Genomic DNA, 20599 nt, shown 5'->3' with positions numbered 1-20599 from the left:
CCTCTCGGTATGATTGAACCATATCCCTCTAGTAGAAATGGTAGAAGATAATCTCACGTTTTGGAAAACTTTACCTATAGCACTCAATGATCAGTCGTCACAATTAAAATCTGCCTAAAATAAACTACTTGTTCTCACTGATCCCTAACAAACCATTTACTGCCTGGTTTAAGACACTGGACTCAAACATCTCAAGTTTGAAAACTCTACAAAAGCCAAAACACAATGGTGGTTTAAAACTACCAAATTCTTATTATTATTTCTTATCCAATAGATTGCTTATATGCTTCAAAATGCATCAAATCAAGCTCGCTAGGTAGCCCATGGCTGGACCTAGGACAAGCACTCTGTGGAAAAGTAAAAATCTCTAATCTGCTTTTCATAAGGCATAAACCTTTCACCATGGAACGAGAAAGGGATAAAACACGTAGGAAATGTTATTCAAGGGGAAAACTTTAATGCCATTTCATTTAATTTCAGGAACTCTCATCAAGACATGGAATCAGCAACACTAAGTTTCTTGATTATCAGCAACTGAAATGTATCACACAGGAAAGATTTAATCCCGATCAACTGAACTTAGAAATACCTACTTTGGTAACAGAATTTTTACATTTCTGTATATCAAAATTTGTAATAAAAGCTTACTGTATATAGTAAGTTTTTATTAAAAAATGATGATTCAATCTTCCGACTACAAAGTGAGAGTGATATCTTTCCGTCAATCCAAATCACAACTTCTGAACACAAATACGCTTAAATACATTCAAAATGACTAAAAGCCCTTCTTACAACTTATACAATGTACTTGTACAAATATGCAATATACAAAGATGACCACTGCTGGGACTGGTGTCACACCTGTCTCCTCTATTTTAATAGCATTCTAGTTTTTCACACAGTCATGCTCACTATTTACAACTCATACACTCACTCAGTATAGAGCGAATGAGCTAAACAATTTCTTTAGCAGGCTTAGTTCACAGAGATGGTCCTGTACCACAATGCTGTAAAATACTCAGTTTAGCATCAACTACCAGGCTGCAGTCCATGAAAAATTCTCACTTCACATTACCCTATTTTGTAGTCAACTGCCTATCAGATGTAATTACTCAGTTGAATTTAACCAATGACTACACCCTGTAATACAATAACTTGTGGAGCTGGTGGACTTTCAGCATGTCACATCGCAAAGGAATTTTGCTCACTCTTTTTTTAATATGTAGCTCCTTGTTGTTTTCCTTTCTATTTTAAAAATTAAGGATTTTGCTTTAATTTATTTTGAAAAACTTTAGCTATTTCTGATACCAACAGAACAATTGCACGTGGAGGAAACACATCTATTACCTATTGTTGGAAGAAAAATAACTATAAAGCTATGCAGGTTACTTTAAGTTTGTTTTCCTATTGAAATTCTAATACCATGATAGTGAAAGAATGTTTATGTCATTAGTCTACCTGTATTTATGGAAGTAAATCTAATTACAATTAAATATCTAATTGAATGGAATCAGTGAAATAAAGTCCTAATAGCTTTGACAATAGTAAAAGTAAAAAACAAAGAAAAGCTGGTTTAAGTAAGTCACCAGCAATTGGGGTGAAAGCAAACCAACCTATTCATGCACTGTTAAATGCTGTTTTCCTCGACGCCCTCTCTTACCTAGATTTGAAATAAATGACAAAGGCAACTCCAGACTAGCCATTTGTGTGCATGCATGCATTGAATTCTGCACGTAATCTGCACCACAAATTATTTTGCTACCACAATAAAACAGGAAGTGAGGGAAACAGACATAGAACTAAACATGGGGGAATTAACACAGAAGGGAAAGGCTGGAAAACACTAAGGGACTCCATAAAGATTAAAACAAACTGAAGATATTTAATAAGAAACAGGATTTGAAATTCAACACACAACTATGTATCAAAGCACTGCTAACAGCCTTACTGGACAATATTGTTTACTTCCCAAGTGGTCCAGCTCCAAAGTATGCTGAGGTGCTTCCTTTCATCTGCTGTAGACTAAACTGTGACTTGTGAACAGATTCTTTCCTGAGATTGGGATATCTCTGGGTCCAAATATTATTAGAACCCCATGCTTGGGTCAGTGGGTCTTTGAAGTGTGCAGGGCTGCTTGAACCTCTTTAGAGGAAACATTTGCTTTTGCGCATGTGTTTTTAAAGCACTGGTCTGATCCCCAAGAATAAAGTTAAATTTCACTGGCCAGACATTTCAGTGATAACATGTTGTAGAAAATGCCTTACTACTTACAGCCTCTGTAAGCCGGTGTAGAGCTCCATATCGAAATCCCTCAAGGTCTGCAGACCAGTCCAGTTCTCGATGTGTCTGTAAAGGAATACAGGCAAGACACTGTAGTAGGGTGTATAATGTATCAAGTTACAAGTAACAAATTAATAATCTAACAATTTATTTCATGGATCAGATTTGTTGGGCTGTTTATTCTAGGGTGACCAACCGTCCTCTTTTCCTATATTCTGACAGAGGACCCGTGTGTGTGACATCACCCCCAAACTGCTGCTTGTTCTGCGCTCACAGACAGGACAGACAGCGCGTAGCAACGCACCTAATGATGTTTAAAAGATCCCAAAGCGCAAGTCCATCTTTCGAACTGCAAAAGAAATTTCCCTCGTACCGACCATAGCTGGATGGTGATTTTTCGTTTTTATGGGCCGATGGGGGTTTTTTTGTAACGGTATAAACAATGAAAGGTGGTGGATTGGCCAGATGCTGGCCGATGTGTAAAAATAACTCAGTTGTTTGGTGGTGGCTGTGGCGGAGCTTCCACAGAGGTCAGCAGGTGGATGAGGGAAAGGGGAGGCAGGAGGAGGAGAGACCCGAGGCGGTTGCAGGTGAAATGAACTTCAGGTAAGAAGTTATGACCTGCAGTCTGAGTCAGATATAAACCAAATTTAGGTGGAGTTTATTTTCATTATGCTGACCTTTTACAGTCAGTTACAATAACTCGCACTGCGTACTAGCTAGCATGACAGAGTTTCTACAGCTGGGTGGGTGCTATGATGCTACTGATGTTGAACTTTATTCACAAGGTTAGTTATTAGAGTTGCCAACCGTCCTGTAAAAAGCGGAATCGTCCCGTATTCAGAGGAAATATTAAGCATTTCGTATTGAGGTGAAAAGGAACAGTTTGTCCTGGACTTCAGCTAGAATGGAAAAAGACACAAAGCTGGAGTTATTCTGCATCGTTACGCTGCACAGCTGCTTCTTCTTCTCTCATTCTCTCCCCCTCTCTCTCCTGTTGCTCCTTCAATCATGACACTGATCAATGATAAGTGAAAGAAGAACAGAAAGAAGATACCGCCAGATGTCGCGCTAAACAACAGCAGCACATTTAAGCTTGATCAGCTGTTGTTAGAATTTATTTAATATTAATTTCTAGTATCAGCTGATGTTTGCTGGAGCCACAGCTGTAAAAGCTGCTGGTCATGATGTCGGTTTGGATATGTGGTGAGAGGGAAACATGAGGATGAAACTAGGAGATGTCCTTACTGAATCATCAGAGCTGAACAAGTGATGGAGAAACAGGTTTACCTTTTAGGTGACATGAATGAGTTGAAGGGAAGTTATGAACTGTTTCTGAGAGACAAATAACACCAGGATCCTTTTTTATGTAGCTGACAGCTGGTAACTGTGCAGGGGTGGGTCTAGCAAAGCTTTGCCAGGGGGCCAGGTAGGGCATTAACAGGGAGAGGGGGACACAAAGAAATACTTTTCTTTCTTATTCTCATTTAAAATCTCTCACTTTTATTAAACTATTATCTGAATCTTACAACCAAAGTTTTTACCTGATGTAAAATGTATAGAAATCATACATATACCAACAAGACAGTGTATATCACTGTCACAACAGCGTTTGTTTTCATTCAAAGGCTTTATGGTTTTTCCTATAATACCTGGTGGGCCGGTCTGTAGTCAAAATGCCGGGGACGATTTTATGTTTCTTTAAGCAAGTTCTTCATGACTGAGCCAAGTGTCCTCTTTGTTGGAAATCTAAATATGGTCACCCTAGTTTATTCTATAACATGTCAGATAGTTAGCCCTGTAGCCCAGTTGGTTTCCTCCAGTTATGCTGGCCTCCTGCCACAGTCCAAGGACACTGAAGTGTGACATGTTAGGTTGACTGATTATTCTAACGTTGCTGTAGCAAAATAAATATTTGATAACTTTGAGCAGAGTGGTTGAACTGATGATTGCCATATGACATGGTATAAATACATTAGAGCAGGGATATCAAACTCATTTTACATGGTAGTTTCACATACAGCCCACTTTGATATTAAATAGTCGGTTAGATCCCAGTTACCCCTGTACAGGAGGTCTGGACCAGCTCTCCATCTAACGGGTCAGAGTCTCTATATCCCTATGGGTATCACCATATTAGATGAACTGAGACTGATTTAAGCCGGTGTTGATGAGACTCACCATGGTAGACTGACTGGACCAGTGAAACTCTTCTTTGTGTCATTTTAAAGTTTACTTATACATTTAATTTCAATTGGTTGTCTCAGTTTTTCCAAAAGATTAGAAAATACTGCTTTAGTTAATGAAAAGTGTCCGTTTGACGTTTTTGGCTTTAATTTTAAGAAATAAAGGTGTAAAACTGCAGAAGAAGTTTTGGTAGCTCATTGCCCAAACTGTCCTGTAATTACAAAGCTATAGCACATAGAAAGAGAAAATGCTGAACACAGACTTAATTAAAGAGATGAATATTTGGTGGAGATCAGTGAATACTGCACTCTAGAAATTGATCAGCTAGACACAACACCAGTCCAGATATCTCTGAGTATTTCTCTCCATATTGCATATTTACAGCAGACAGTTAAAAAAGTGGTCAACCACATTTTGAGCAGTAGTGCTATTACGTAACCCCCAGGTAAAGCATGCACATACTGTAGTCTTGAGGTTACTAAATATAACAGAAAATGTTCAAACCAACTATTTTTGTGCCCAACAGTACTACTACTGCCTGTCCTTACTCCTCCTCCTCTCTCTAGTCCTCCTTTCTATTTCTACCCCTCTCCTCTTTCCTTCCTTAACTTGGCACTGTTTGAAAAGTCACAAACAAACCATCAATGTTTGCTTGCCAGAAGGAACTGCAATGTTACAGCAGCCTCCTACACACTCTGCCTCCAAAGTGTGAGAAACACAGCCGTAGAGAGAGGGAAAGCAAATTTGGAAAGAAATTCACAGACCGAATGTCATCTGTTTGGTCGTAGGGATGATGACTGCCAAGTGTGGAGCTGAAAGAGCAGTTTATTGCTAAAGTCTTTATTCGTTTCCCTTCTTATTTGATGTAATTACAACAAATATATATCAATATATTGTTTTAAAAAGCACATTTTATTGCACATACAGTGTTGTGCAAAAGTCTTGAGCAATCCCCATTGCTTTGTATTTTACTTACATGGAGCCAGACTCTTAATTAAATAATTCAAGTGATCTTGAGTAACAGTCCAGGTCTGTCAAAGTTTTTCTTTGGACTTTTTCACTTAGTTTATTATTGTGTAATTCATTTATCATTGACCTGAATCACCCAAGCATAAAAAAACACCTAACTCAAGTAATGAACCAATGTGGTGTATGCACAGAACAGTCAACTTGGGATGTCTGTAAATGGACCGATTATTTTACAGTGCTTACTCTACTTGAGCATGCAGAGTGCTTTATATAACATTCCTCATTCACCCATTCATAGAAGCATTTGTTTTATATGTCTTAGTGGGTTTTTTTTTTTTAATGTTTTGTTAAACTGTTAAAACATGGGTGATGTCAGCTTAAAAAAAAACTAAAAGCTTTCCACCTTTAAAGTGACCTTGAAATTTTTGGATGGAAAATTTCTAGTTTATTCTCATATTTATATTTAGGTGCTTAGAATTTCACTGTAGGATTTTGTATTTTCTTTTATCTCTTAGGTGAAGGATATATGTGTCAATATGATCTGCTGTAGGCTGCTTAACTATGTTATCTTCCGACTGTTAGGGTGTAGAAGGATGAAACTCCTAGAAAGACCAGTGCCAGGTGCTTCCTGGGACATAGATAGTGTGAGCTCGCTCCCTGTCCAGGAATTGCACAGCAAAAGCTTTGGGGGGGTGGACTGAAAAACCAGTCCCCATGGGACTGAAAAACCATGACTATTAGGCTACAACAGTCATTTTGGGCGATTGTGGCTCAAGAGTTGGCAGTTCGTCTTGTAATCGGAAGGTTGCTGGTTCGAGCCCCGGCTCGGACAGTCTCGGTCGTTGTGTCCTTGGGCAAGACACTTCACCTACCGCCTACTGGTGATGGCCAGAGGGGCCGATGGCGCGATATGGCAGCCTTGCTTCTGTCAGTCTGCCCCAGGGCAGCTGTGGCTACAACTGCAGCTTGCCTCCACCAGTGTGTGGATGTGAGAGTGAATGAATAGTGGAATTGTAAAGCGCTTTGAGGGTCTCGAAAAGCGCTAAATAGATGCAATCCATTATTATTATTATTATTATTTTAGTATTAGCTAATAAACAATAATTGTATTATATACTACATTAGCTAATATAATATGGTCAACATTACATTTATTGTATTATAATATGAAATATTTTTAATTCTAAATTTACAGTAGTGAAATTGAATTCAAATAGCGAGCTTCAGTAAAAACTCAAGAAAATTCTTGACTTTAAAAAGAACACAAGCTGTGATCAATTGTATGTTTGTGATAAAATAAAGTGTACACTGATACATTAAATATACCTTTATTTCCTGTTAGAAAGCTGAATCATGCCATATCATAACCATGATTTTTGCTGAATGGGTCAAACAGAGATTTTTTAAAATTGTGGAATTGTTATTTATTCACACGTATCAGCATAAATAAAGTGCAAAATATACAAATAAGCATATACATCTCAAAAACACTTCTCAATTTTTGGTTCAAAAATTTAATTTGTTATTTAGTACGGAGGTGTTCAAAAGAAAGGTAGAACAATGAGTCTGTAGCCATCTGTAAAACACGATGGAGGCGCTGACATGTTTTTGGGCTGAATTTCAGCCAGCGTTGTGAAAATTGATGTAATTATATACACAGACAGGTACCGTCAGTTTCTGATCATCCATACAGTGCCAACTGGGAAAGATCTGAAACTTCCCTGTCTGTCATTTTAAACTTCAATTACACATTTAATCCCCGTGATATCTCAGAATAAGAAATAACTGCACGAGTATGTCTATTTTTTTCTAAATCATAAAAAGGATGCTGCTGTAGTCGGTGAATTAAATCTGTCAGCATGACTCTGTGCTTAAACTGTAAGAAATAAATGATTAAGCCATATTCTTAAAAATTAAAACACTCAGTGCTCATCAGTGAACTTCAGGAAAAAGTAATGAAGGTTAGAATTCAGCAAGTCATCTACTATCGATCCCTGGCTACTCCATCGCTATGACAAATATCCTAGGGCAAGATACTAACCCCAATGTCTCAAGTTAAAAGTTTGGTGGAGGTGGAATTATGGTGTGAGGGATGTTTTTCAGGAGTTCACCTCCCTACTAGCAGTGTATGGAACTCTTAATGCTTTAGCATACCAGGACATTTTGGACAATGTCAGGCTCCCAACTTTGTGGGAACAGTTTGGGAATGGCTCATTCATGTTCCAACATGACTGCACACCAGTGTATAAAGCAAGGCCCATAAACATCTGAGTCAGTTTGGTGTGCAAGAACTTGACTGACCTGCACGGAGTCCTGATCTCAACCCTATAGAACAACTTTGTGATGAATTCGAGTGGATACTGTGAGCCAGGCCTTCTCGTCTAACATCACTGTCTGATCTCACGAATATGTTTATGAAAGAAAGGTCAAAAATTCCCATAAACACACTCCTAAACCATTGTGGAAAGCCTTCCCAGAAGAATTAAACCTGTTATAGCTGCAGGGTGGGCTGACATCCTTTTAAACCCAATGGATTAAGAATAAGATGCCAACTCATGTTAAGATAAATGCAATATAGTGTACATATTATAGATGTTCATATCATGTATGAATTTTAAGGTAAGTTAATCTATCTCTATATCATGTTTCACAAGGATGTTATATGCTTGCATTACCTCTGTCCTGTTAGAGCTAATTTAGCAAAAAATCAGTCTGTTTACATAATATGTAATACATCAGTGTGTCTTTAGCATTAGCATTTAGCATTAGATATCAATTACCAATGAAACATCTCAGAGTATATCACCCACCATCGCTGTAGTCCTGACTCACAAAGTTAAAAAACTTTATCCCGACTGACACCAAAATATTATGGTTCATCCACTGCTCATTGTTTTACTTTCATTTTTGACATGAGTGTCAATTATCTTACCTGTTGACAGGTAGTGATCACATAACAGAGTAAGAAAAACAAAAAAGCAGAAGAGGGGATTAATGACTTAAATCAATAATTTCCATTAATAATTAAAAAGCTCTAAATTTTGGGTTGAAGAGAAGAAGAAGACAAATGTTCAAAACACAGTAAATGGTAAATGTAAATGGTCATCAGTATGCTAAAGAAAGATACATTTTCTTTGAGTATTAATTTAAAGATTTTGTTTAGACTTCATCTGACTTCACCAGCTTAACAAGACTCTAAAGGTCTTTTCACACATGACTATTAGAGGAAACTAGGCTAGAACATTATCTGAAGTTTCCTTTTTTTGCACTTAGCTCACAATAGTCATGTTCCTACTCCTGGAAATACTTTGTCTATTTTAGGCAAAAGTGCTGCCTGGATAGACTGGGCAAGACATAAGACAGGAGCTACAAATAACATGCATGAATTCTCTGGACTGTAACTTGCACTTATTTTATCTTTATTTATACTATTCTCTTATCTGAAGAATGTGAATGTAAAAACCTACAAGCTGCCAATGGAGAGATGCCAAACTGTGTTCATTGTTCTGGTAACAGTGACAATAAAGATCTATCTTATCTTATCTATTATCACACTGCTGCAAATTGAATATCATAGTGATTTTGAAGACCATTTAATACCCATTTGCATTCTCAGATACATCTCCATCACATAATCTCGAGAAAAGTTATAGGCCACGGTATATGTTTTTAGTTGTGGCATTCAATTGTATGAGCCATGATAACATGGTCATCAAGATCACTTAACATAGTGTTTTCACTAAAAAGTCTTAAGATTCAAGAATCCACCCATACAACTGAACACAAATCCCCAAACAAGGCAAATTTGTTTATTTCACTACTTTTGAAATATTTTCACAAGATTACATACAGCATTGTGGTGTGACTTAAAATTTAATTTAAAAGGCTTGTGGTCCAAACAAATTCCAAACGCTGAAGCCAAAGTAGCCACGGCAACCACGACACACCCACAAAGCCTGGGATCAGCTGTTCTCTAAAATTACTTTGCATTCAGCAGGAGGAAACACTGTCAGCAGAGCTGTCCAGTGCTGGTTTTCAGCAACCCTCGAAACCTGCTTCTAAGAGCTGCTGGTGAGGAAATTCTTGGCTATTATTACCACATGATTCCAAATTTAGTACTAATCAAGTCACTATATCCATACCAGAACCTATTGACACAAGCTCGGGCAAAATGTCACTTGACTGCATTGATGACATTGGACCTGCCACATATATCAGTAAACTTGACATGTTGAAAGGATATTGGCAAGCTTGTAAACAAAGCACTGTGTGATGTGCCAAACTGCAGAGTATATCTTTATGAGGTCATCGTGCACTCCAATCATTGGGCTGACCACCTTGCTACTTTCATATGCAGAGGATGCCCGGCTTTCTCCATAATGTCCTGCAGTTTCTTTAATGTCCTCTGCTCTGCCACTGTCACCAGAGTGTCCAGCTTCATGCCAACCACAGAGCCAGCCTTCCTGATTAGTTTTTCCAGCCTGGATGAGTCCTTCTTTGCTGTGCTGCTCCCCCAGTAAACCACAACATAGAATAGTACTCCGGCAACCACTAACTGGTAAAACATCCTCAGGAGCTTCCTGCAGTAGTTCAGTCTCCTGAGGGAGTACAGTCTGCTTTGGGCTTTTTTAATACAGGTGCAGTGTGTTGCATGACCAGTTCAGTTTTTTGTCCAAACATAGCCCGAGGAACTTGTACAGGGTGAGTCTTGGCTGATGCACTGTCATGTGCCCTATGAGCTTGATCTCATCTTGCTTGGACTTGTAAGGGCATGTGTCTTGCAGACTGTTTGTTTTTTCCCTGACTTTGTTTTCCGTTTCTCCATAGGTACACAGAATGCAGGCTGGTGCCGATTTGGAATCCCCAGCTAACTGGAGGGAGGAGAATTTGAAAGGACCAACCTGGATTGAGGACTCCATGGTGTCCTGGGACAGCCTCAGGACAGCTGAGATATTACATATCTCGGCTGTCCTGGGAAAGCCTAGGTGTTACCCCAGATAAGTTGGAGGAGATGGCTGGGGAGAGGGAGATTTGGGCATCACAAACTGCTTCTGGATAAGCAAAAGAAAATAGATGGATGGCATTTACCTTTTTTTACATAATATATTTGAATCACCTCCTTCCATCTCACTTTGAGACTGCAGTGGTTACTGCAGCCATTATATATAGACTTAGACTTGACTTTTTTAGACATTAATCCCACAATGGGGATATTGGGGATATTCACATTACAGCAGCACAAGGGTCAGCAACAAAATGTGAATTAGAACTATAAGGACTGCAACCGTTTATCGAGTAATTGGAATAACTCAATTATAAAGAATCCTCAACACAATGTTTTTGCTTTGATGTTTTGTTAAACGGACAGCTCTATATCATCATGTGAATGCAATCATTTCATTTTCCATTGCAACTAAAAAGAGATGTGCATTAGACATGCATCAAGGAGCAGTGTGTGAATAAAAAGTCTGACAACATTAGGCCCATGCAGCCCCCAGTTTTTAAACAAAAAGATGGATAACACAGATAAACGGCAGCAGTGACAATCATGCCGTCATAGTTGAACATGGAGCCAGAGTGCGTCTGCACACACCCCGTAAAGAGCAAAGACGCGGAGCTGTTACTGAGACAGTCACTTCAGGTGGAGTGAAAGAAAAGTTTTTTCCAGCATCCCAATGAGCAGCACAGCTATCACCATCAAGATGTTTACTTGGAAAAAGCTAGCTTCATCAAACCACCTGTTTAATAAGCTCTGATGTGAAGGAAAGTGAACTTCATTTCTTATACACAGCAAAAATCTACAGTAAAGCTACAGAAGTTACATTAAAATATACAGAACTGTTAATTTTAGTCAAATAAAATATTACATTTTACATGGCAGCGATACCTGCAAGCAGAACAAGGAGGAGTGAGTATAAACGGTGGCATTGGGTGTACTAGACCATATTTATTTCAAAGCTTTTGAAACATTTTTCAGATATAAAGTAAAATAATGTAAATATCACATTTATTAATTGTTTTAATATTTTAAAAATTCAAAAATAAAAGCTTTTTTTTTCCCACAGGCCAATAAAATTCTACATGGATCAGTAAAACTCTGGGCCACTGACTCAGGGCTGTTGGGTTGGACACTTAGCTATTATTAACATTAATTATTAACATCTACACCAACATAATGTCTGTTTTCAGCACAAAAATGTTGCATTAAAACACCGGGCAGACTTGAGAATGCTGAGATGCTGCCTTTGTTTATTGCAGCCGCCACATACTCCTTTAAAGGCGTACAGACACAAACTCATTCACTTACACACTTAAATATGCAGAAACACACACACTAAATCCACATCATCCAGGAGATACAACACTGTCAGAACTCTTTTTGCTCCTATTAATGTAAGACCGTTTTCCAAGAAGAACAAATTCAGGTAATTTTTATGGCTTAGTTTATTTTACTTGACTTAACCTTAAAACTTGAAATATAATAAAAATTAAATAAATAAATAAATAAGAAAACATGGTGTACAATAGTAAAACTATTTGGTAGTGATCAGAACTATCTATGCATAACAGTTTGTTCAGTGACCTCCTTTACACCACAACTTCAGAAGTCTCCAGTTTGCAGCCAATCACAGAAAAATCTGTCCTGATCAGTTTATTAGTCTGTTGGTGAGTATACTGTGTACACACCACAACTGACTGACAGGAAATAGCCATGTTTTTACATTAAAGGAGCTCAGTGTACTTAGGAAACAGAGTCTGCTAATCCACTTCTTTTTTAAACTTTATTTAATCAGGAAGTGAATATCTGGAGACAGAGAATATCCTTTGTGAGTGTGTACTGGGTTGGCATGGGAAGCATTAATCTAGCCTAATTTTTTTAATACCCCTGAAGGCAATGAATGTGTGTAAGGGCCATAGTGTGTAGAGTGTGTTGTGGGGAAAAGCAGCAGAGGGCTGTGAACCAAAAGTGTTTTAAAAATCGTTCAGCTTTTCTGCTCCCTTCAGGTTTCCTTGCTGGTGCCGGTTATTGTCCGTCACCTTAAAACCAGTGATTTTCTTCATTTCACTCCACACATCCCTCACACTGTTCTGCTCATACTGTCCAGCTTCCTCTTGCAGGAGTCCTCAGTTTCACCCTTAGGTCGTACTATGCTCTCCTCAGTTTGTCCCCATCTTCAGAAATTCAGGTTTTCTTCTTAAAATAATAATATCTTAAATTATAGTTTGTTTTTTTTTAAATTGTTTTAAATTGTCTTACAGCCATGGTTGGTAAGATGGTATGTTCACAGAATTTGATACATTTAAACCGTACTCCCTATGTGGGTCACATTGTACATTCCAGTCTGTAGTCCTCAAAGCCTAACCCATCCTACTCATGCCAAGATATTACTGTTATTATCATTATTATTATTAAATCACAATTCAATTACAAAAAAACTGTTTTCCAGATAACAGATACTTTATTTACTCTCTGACTTACTGTGACATATCAGACATCTCTTTGTTCTCTGCGTAATCTGTAATTTCAGTTAGTGCATTAGTGAAGAACTTATTGACTTTATCTTCATGGTCATAAATGACAGCATTTTAATATTGATGTCAGCACAGTATTGATGTTGTGTCATAATGTCTTTCAAAAACAGCTCAGTTAAATACATAAAGGCATGAAAAAGAGGACACAGTCACATGTTTATTGTCAGTATGACTGTTTAATGAATACAGATCTTAAAGTCAGCATGTTGGTTTGTTCACAGCAAATAATTAATGATTTTAAATTAGTCGTTGGTTGATTTTCCTGGCACTTTTCCATCATCATAAATTTCAGAAATCTACTATATATATCCACTGAATTTATTTTAACTTTAAACAATGGCTGCTAAAGGGGGAAAAGTGCCAGAAACCATGATAATTTAGTGGCAATGAATTATATTAAACCTTAAATACTTTTCTCTGAAATTAAACTTAAAATGAAATAGACAAAAATCCAAAGTAAAAATTATCCCCCCAAAAATTTAAATTCAAAGCCAAATATATTAAATCGTGAATTTACTTCAAATTAAAGATAACCCAAACCTACTAAAAAGTACATTCTTACACAATAAATACAATTATTCATGATGATTTGTGCCAATTTGACCATTTTATTAATCAAGTTACCGTAACCACCCAGGATATGCTGGTGGTCTCGTAGTTAAACGAAGCTCCTTTCAGAAATGAAAAGATGCTTTTATTCACGTTAATATCCTGACATGGCTTCAAATAAACTTTATTTCCTGTACTTACACACACTTTATCTCATATTATTACATGTTAAAACTCAACCCCTCACTTAACTGTGTGGGATATGCAACTGAAACCAATCCTGTGTTTTTCAACCAGTTTTCCACTATTGTGCTGATGAGCACACGGAACAATGGAGCTGACATCTGACACTACACATGCTTCACTTATTCTGCTTAGGCTTCCTGGCTATTATTATTATTATTATTATTATTATCATTATTATTGCAAGTAAAACTGCTTTTTTACACGGTTCCCTTATTTTTCCGGGTGTAGCGATCAGTGTTGGAGAAGCAGGAGGGAATTCGATGTTCAGCAGCTCCTTTGATCAGTAATAATTTTTCAGAAAACCAGGTTAATAATGAAGTGAGGTTTTGTGCTCACAAAATAATCTGTGCGTGTAGCAATGTGTTCTGCCATCTTGTTGTAGACTGGCCACAGTTTACAAACTCTTCCCGTTCTTATTAATTACTGTGTGTTTTACTGTAGTGTGTGTACAAGATGTGTGTTTTGTTGGCTACATAAGAGATAAAAACAAAGAACCTACAGATGCTGTGACAGTCAGGTCCACTTCAGTCCACAACAACAACATGATGGACCACAGCCTGTGCGCACGCGTGTATGTGTATGTGCATTATCCCTGAGCCCTTGAGCACATGTGTATGTGTGTGAATGTGAGGTGAGGTTTTGTAGTTTAAAATCACTTTGACTGGTCACTGAGATTAGGACTGTCCACGTAAACTTTACCTAATACTAGAGTGGACTTTATATTAAAAGGAAAGGGTTTATAGCAAAGCTCTAATATAAACTGTCAGTGCTGCAGCAGGTGCACTCCTGACAACTAGAGGAGACAAGAGGCAGTAATGATCTGGATCTTCTGATCAAAGTGACTGCAGTGCCACTCCCAAAGCAGGATGTCCACTCAGCATGACCTACGTTCTCAAAGAGGCTCTGGAAGAATATGACAAGGAGAGAAGACACCACATCTTCTCAGATAAAACCAATCTGTAGTTAATGAGGAACAGTTATCAGAGCATCAGGAAAATTTATATATTTATATACTAACCCCGACACTACAACCACACTCACCCTTAGAGGACTTTGACCACACCATTTTGGGGTTCAGTATGTCACCCATGGACATTTCAACATATATTTGATTTAATGAATTAGGATTTAAAGCATCACCCTTCCAGCTAATGGATGAGCTGGTCTACCTCCTGGGCAAAGTGACTGATTGAATTCACAGTAAGGAAACATACTGTACAGCGAAAGTCAGTGTGATTTGACAAATGCAGCCATGGCATATGCTGAACTAAGCAGGCCACCAAAAAGAGCACGAGCAATGCTGAGCAAGAGACTAAAGGCTCAGAAGAAGACTGGACTTTGGTTTAGTCACAGACCAGTAACTAAACACTATCCCTAAACTTAGACAGAGTGCTACATTTATTTATTTATACAAAAAGCCACATTAACCCACTCACACACACATCTCAGTCGTTGTGTCCTTGGGCAAGACACTTCACCTACCGCCTACTGGTGTTGGCCAGAGGGGCCGATGGTGCGATATGGCAGCCTCGCTTCTGTCAGTCTGCCCCGGGGCAGCTGTGGCTACAACTGTAGCTGCCTCCACCAGTGTGTGGATGTGAGAGTGAATGAATAGTGGCATTGTAAAGCGCTTTGAGGGTCTCGAAAAGCGCTATATAAATGTAATCCATTATTATTATTATTATTATTATTATTATTATTATTATTATTATTATTACAACATTTCCTCACCAAAGAAATGAATATAAATTTAGTTATATTAAAACCTTATGATATACTGAGGACTGTTTGCCACTCTCTTCCAAAGCAAGAAGAAAGTTTTTGAGAAAAATTCACTTGTGGTCTGATGTGGTCAGTTTTCAGTATCTGCCCAGATAACATTTTTCATGGATATCTGGATGGCTGGTTGGCTCTTCATCTTAAAGAAACAGACTTCTGCACTAAAATTTGCTTAATATTATCTGAGTCATGACTGTTCTTATAATGCAATAAAAAAGCTATTTGGAAACATCTGGACCTATTACCTCTCACGCTGGACTGTTTCCTATAAAACCATGGCATTTAGCAATGTTATGCAGGAACAGCTAAGGGAGAGGCACACTTTCCATCAACAGATGGCTATGTTTAAAAGTATCAAATATATTCATGCATTTCAGATTTCCATTTCCTATATAAATTGATTCATTCACATCTTTTAGATCAGTTCGGAATTCGGAATTTGAACACTTGAACACTTGTGGCATACCAAAGACCTGTTTAATACCCTAAACACAGACAAAGATCAAGCCTCCTCATGTGAGATAAACCATATTCATCATCATTCTAATCTTTTTAGACCTGCTCAATTCTTTTACATTTAGATTACTCATTTATTTTACAAGAAATTAATAACAGAATGTAATTTTTATAAAGTAACTCCAGACCTGCCAGCTCTGCTTGTTCTGATGGGGTTTTACCATCACCATTAATCACAGTGTACGGTTCCCGAAAGTGAGGAACCACTGCACATGTGCACAGATGAAGGGAAGTTTTGGAGAAGACTGAAGTTTCTCAAAAAATGTTTAAGAGGATGTTTAAGATGGTTCATTATAAAGTCCTGAATAAAGCAGGTACATTTATTATTTGAGTCAAGTGGAACATTTATTTGCATAATCATTCTTCGGTATTCTGAGCCTGGATCCCTGAGTCATCTGGATCATTATTGATGTTGCTGTTATTCATAGTAATATTTATTAATAGTATCATTAACAAGAAGAAGAATCATTTTATTTTATTTCATTTTATTTTTTTTATTTTTTTATATATTTTAAGTATTATATTTAAAATTTGCCAGATTTTCAAAAAGTTTACATTTTTTGAACAATTCTGTGATTTCAATTTTATTCTATGAAAAGAAAAACACCAGAACTGTTTGAACCAGGAATCTCGCCTTTTTGCCCCAACCGAGGAACCATCACTCATTTCTGTAGCTGGATCTTATCGTGGGTTTTTAGTCCACTTGTTAAAAAAAAAAAAAAAAACTATAATAAATTCACCAATTAAAAGGACAAAACTTCTCTTAAATATCCTTAAAGCTTTGATCTAGAGAAGCAGCACTCACATGGAGGTGATGTTCTGGAAAAGATCCTCGATGCTCCCGGTATTATTCCCAGCATTCCCGGTCCCCTGGAAGGACAGCAGCGGGAAGAACTGGCTGTTGTCGGACTTACTGCAGAAGATTTCAGTGGGAGAGCAGGTGCAGGTGGGGGGACAGTCCAACAAGGAGCTCGGGCAGCTGTGAAAGAAAACGCTGAGCAGAACGGAAACCTTCCAGCAGCACCGGATCCCGAGAAGGCGACGCGCGCCGAACAAATCCATGCTGTCACGATTCAGTCCCAGATTCCAACTTTGAAGCTGAACGAGAATGAAAATGACTAAAAATGAAAATGACTCAGTCCGTCAGAGTCTGAAGCCGTGTGAACGCTGCGCTCGCCTTATTCCGCTCAGTGGAGTCCAAACGGTCAAAGCTGTAAACATCTCCCTCCGTGTGTTCACGCGTGTCTGAGTGTGCGCGTGCTTGTGGGGGTATCAGAGGTTTTAATGATGCCAGTCACGCCCCCCTCCCTGCTCGTCACACCAACAACGTTTGGATGGAACAAAGAGGACAAAATAAGAAAAATCCAGAATATTCTCCCGCTGTTTGATGTGTACGGTCGCAGTGAGCATTTCTCTCATTTTCATCTCCTTTTTGAGTCATCTGTCCATCTCTCAGTCTCTCCCACACACTCTCTCTCTTTCTCTCTCGCTCCCCGTGGCGTTTCTTCCACCAGGGGTCGAGTGAGAGAGAGAGAGAGAGAGAGGCCCCATCCTCTGAGTCCACCTGCTGGGCAGAGGAGCGCAGTGGACACGCGTCAGCTTTGCTTTTGTGCGCACGCACACACACGAGCGAGAGAAAGAGAGAGATATTCACACTGCTCTGATCAGGCTGAGTTACAGTAAAGAACAGTTTAAATAGCAATTGGGATAAATATGAGTTCGTGATTATCAGACACATATGTGTGTTATATTATCTCCATCAAGCTCTCGAACTGTTGTAAAATGAGCAGCTACTCTTTCTCAGGTGACGGTGCAAGAGTAAAGGTTTGGTTAGGTGGATGAAAGCTGGCCTTTGAGGCAGCTGCGCTGTGACCGCTGAGCCACAGCGCTCCCTGTTTGGCCTGACTGAAACTATAGCATTATGTGACCACTAGAGGTCCCTGAATGACAGAGTGTAGCTGTGGGATCATACAGGCTTAGTTTTCCTTTCTAACATAATGTATAGCTCCAGTTTTGGAGCATACTGTGATCTACGTGTAAGTATATGTGTCTGCATACGTGTTGGATCCCAAGGAGATGTTACACAGATTCTCCTCCCCTGCAGATCATGTCCTGTGGAAATCACAGTTCACCTGGAAATGTGTCCACACATATTACCCCCATATTCTGTTCTCCACACACTCTCACTCAACAATAAACGGTCTATACAAAGCATCTCGTGAATGTTAATGTAGAGCAATGAGCCTGCTGACCATTATTCTTCCATTCATGTTTTCCTCTGTCTCCGTTTAATCACAGCTTATCAAACTGATCGTCAGGCAGTTTTCCTCCATCCAGGGATATCAGTTGAAAATGTGACTTTCATCTCATAGTCACTTGGCCTGTAATATTAAAAGGACTCATAAGGAGGATATCCACTTTAATGACTGTTTGAGACCTATCACTAGTTTTATGTACAGATGGCAAATTTACACCGAGGGGGAAGAGTTTGTGTGGGAGCCACCACAGTGTCTCTAGTGGGCTCTTTCTACCCGATGGCACAGTCATGTTCACTGGTATGTGTATAAAATTTGAAAAAATTACCAACACTAGGAGTGGTGTATATTTGTATATCAATATATTCCACGTATACTCGCAATTGATATCAGGGGCAGACAAAACAGAATGATGATGCATCCTGTATCATCCTGGAGGTCAAAGGAGGTCAAAAAGATATTTAAAAAAAACAACCTGGTTGGAATAAATCTTTATCAAATCTCAGTATCATTTATGAAATTAATTTTCTCTCTCTTTTATAGAGTATCAATGATATAAATTCTGATCAAAATATCTCAACAACAACTATAGGCAGGGCAGTGCGTGTGAGTGTTGGGGGAGCCTGACCTCCATAGGCAGTATCTTTCATTGCAGCTATGAAGCAAATTTCCAGACATGAAGTGAATGCAAAAGAATTGAAAGCATACTTATTGCCCAATTTACTCGCATTTTAAAACAAGCCGAGTCAGTTTGACTTGTATTCCATTACAATCGAGTACCATCTAATGTGTATTGGCTCATTACAGCAATGCGGCGAAATATTTGTATGCGACATGAATGCCGCAACAAAGGTGGATCTTGAGGCAACGGTATACCTGCTGCTTGGTCTGTTGTTTTTGGTCAGGCTCGATGACCACAGTGTTGTTTTTGTGCAGCTGTTTCCTTCATTGCCGAGTTTCAAAAATGGTGGTTTGATTTTTCTCAAAGACACGCTCTCATGACTCATTGAGTGACGCCACTGACTAGCCAATCGGCACGTAGGCTGTGAATGTCACATTTTTTGGATCGTTCAAACCACTTCAAGTAGCTACTAAAAAAGTAGCTGGTATGAGGGACTATCATCAAATGGAAAACCCTAAAAACTGTATCAAGCCATTAGGTAGTAATGGAAAAAAAGTTATAAGTGACAATTCAGGGTCACCTGATCCAGCCCTAATTATATACTTTATTAAAAAGGAAGTTTTTAACCGTATTCTTTGAGTAGAGTAGTAGAGAGGGTTTTTGTCCTGTGAATTCAAACTGGAAGCTGGTTTCACAGAAGGAAGCCTGGAAGCTGAAGGCTCTGCCCGCCATTCTCCTTTTAATACCCAAAGCACCACAAGTAAGCTTGCAGTCTGAGAGAAAAGTGCTTTATTGGGGTGATACCATGAGGTCTTTTAGATTAGATTAAGCTTGATTATTCAAGGCCTTGTATGCAAGAAGTAGGATTTTAATTTCTATTCTGGATTTACCAGGGAGCCAATGAAGAGAAGCCCGTATAGAAATATACTCTTCTGTTTCTAGTCTATTTCAGTTCTCTTAGTGCAACATTTTGGATCAAGGGAAGGCTTTTAGTGAGTTTTAAGGCAACCCAATAATAATCAATTATAATAGTTCAGCCTAGAAATAATAAAATTAACTACTTTTGTTACCATCACTCTGTTTTACTAATAGGAAGCTCTATAGTAGGGTACAGGAAAGGAGAGCTAATTAGTCAAACTTCAGATTAAGGAGGAACGATGTCATTTTCATCTTAGTTGAGGAATGTAAACCAGTTCTTTATCCTCTTCAGGATATTCAAATATGCATGGGAGTTCGCCCATCCAGTCCACATGTGTTTTGTGGACTTGGAGAAGACACTGAACTGCATCTCTTGGGGGACCCTGTGGGGGGTCCACTGCTATGAGCCTTTCAGTCACTGTATAACCATTGCAAGACTAGGCCCACATTGCTGCAAATAGTTGGATCTTGTTGGATCTCTTGCTTACGAGTGAGGGGGAGGAGAGCAGAAGATTGAGAGACAGATTGGAGCCAAGTCTGATGTGGATGTTGCACCAGTCTTTCCTGTTGAAGAAAGACATGAGCATAAAATAAAGCTGTTGGTTTACTGGTCAATCTATATCTTCACCCTCACCTATGGTCATTAGCTCTGAGTAGCAACTGAAAGAATGAGATTGCTGATACAAGTGGCAGATATGAGCTTAGTCAGGATTGCTGGTTTCTCTCTTAGAGATATGATGAAGAG

At 38.6% G+C, this 20599-nt stretch overlaps 1 protein-coding gene across 1 annotated transcript in view; it reads right to left on the bottom strand.

Annotated features, from left to right (window-relative positions):
• Positions 1–20086, bottom strand: part of LOC113026243 (NT-3 growth factor receptor-like) — a 94430-nt gene extending 74344 nt beyond the window's left edge. The window contains exons 1-2 of the mRNA XM_026174778.1: positions 16865–20086; positions 2272–2346 (exon numbers count right to left, since the gene is read on the bottom strand). Coding sequence (XP_026030563.1) covers positions 2272–2346; positions 16865–17121 — 332 coding nt within the window. The 5' untranslated portion in view covers positions 17122–20086. The remainder of the gene's footprint in view (positions 1–2271; positions 2347–16864) is intronic.
• Positions 20087–20599: the final 513 nt, after the last annotated feature.

The sequence above is a fragment of the Astatotilapia calliptera genome, chromosome 7, assembly GCF_900246225.1.
Source record: "Astatotilapia calliptera chromosome 7, fAstCal1.2, whole genome shotgun sequence".
Lineage (NCBI taxonomy): Eukaryota > Metazoa > Chordata > Actinopteri > Cichliformes > Cichlidae > Astatotilapia > Astatotilapia calliptera.
This window is presented reverse-complemented; position numbering and strand designations above follow the sequence as displayed.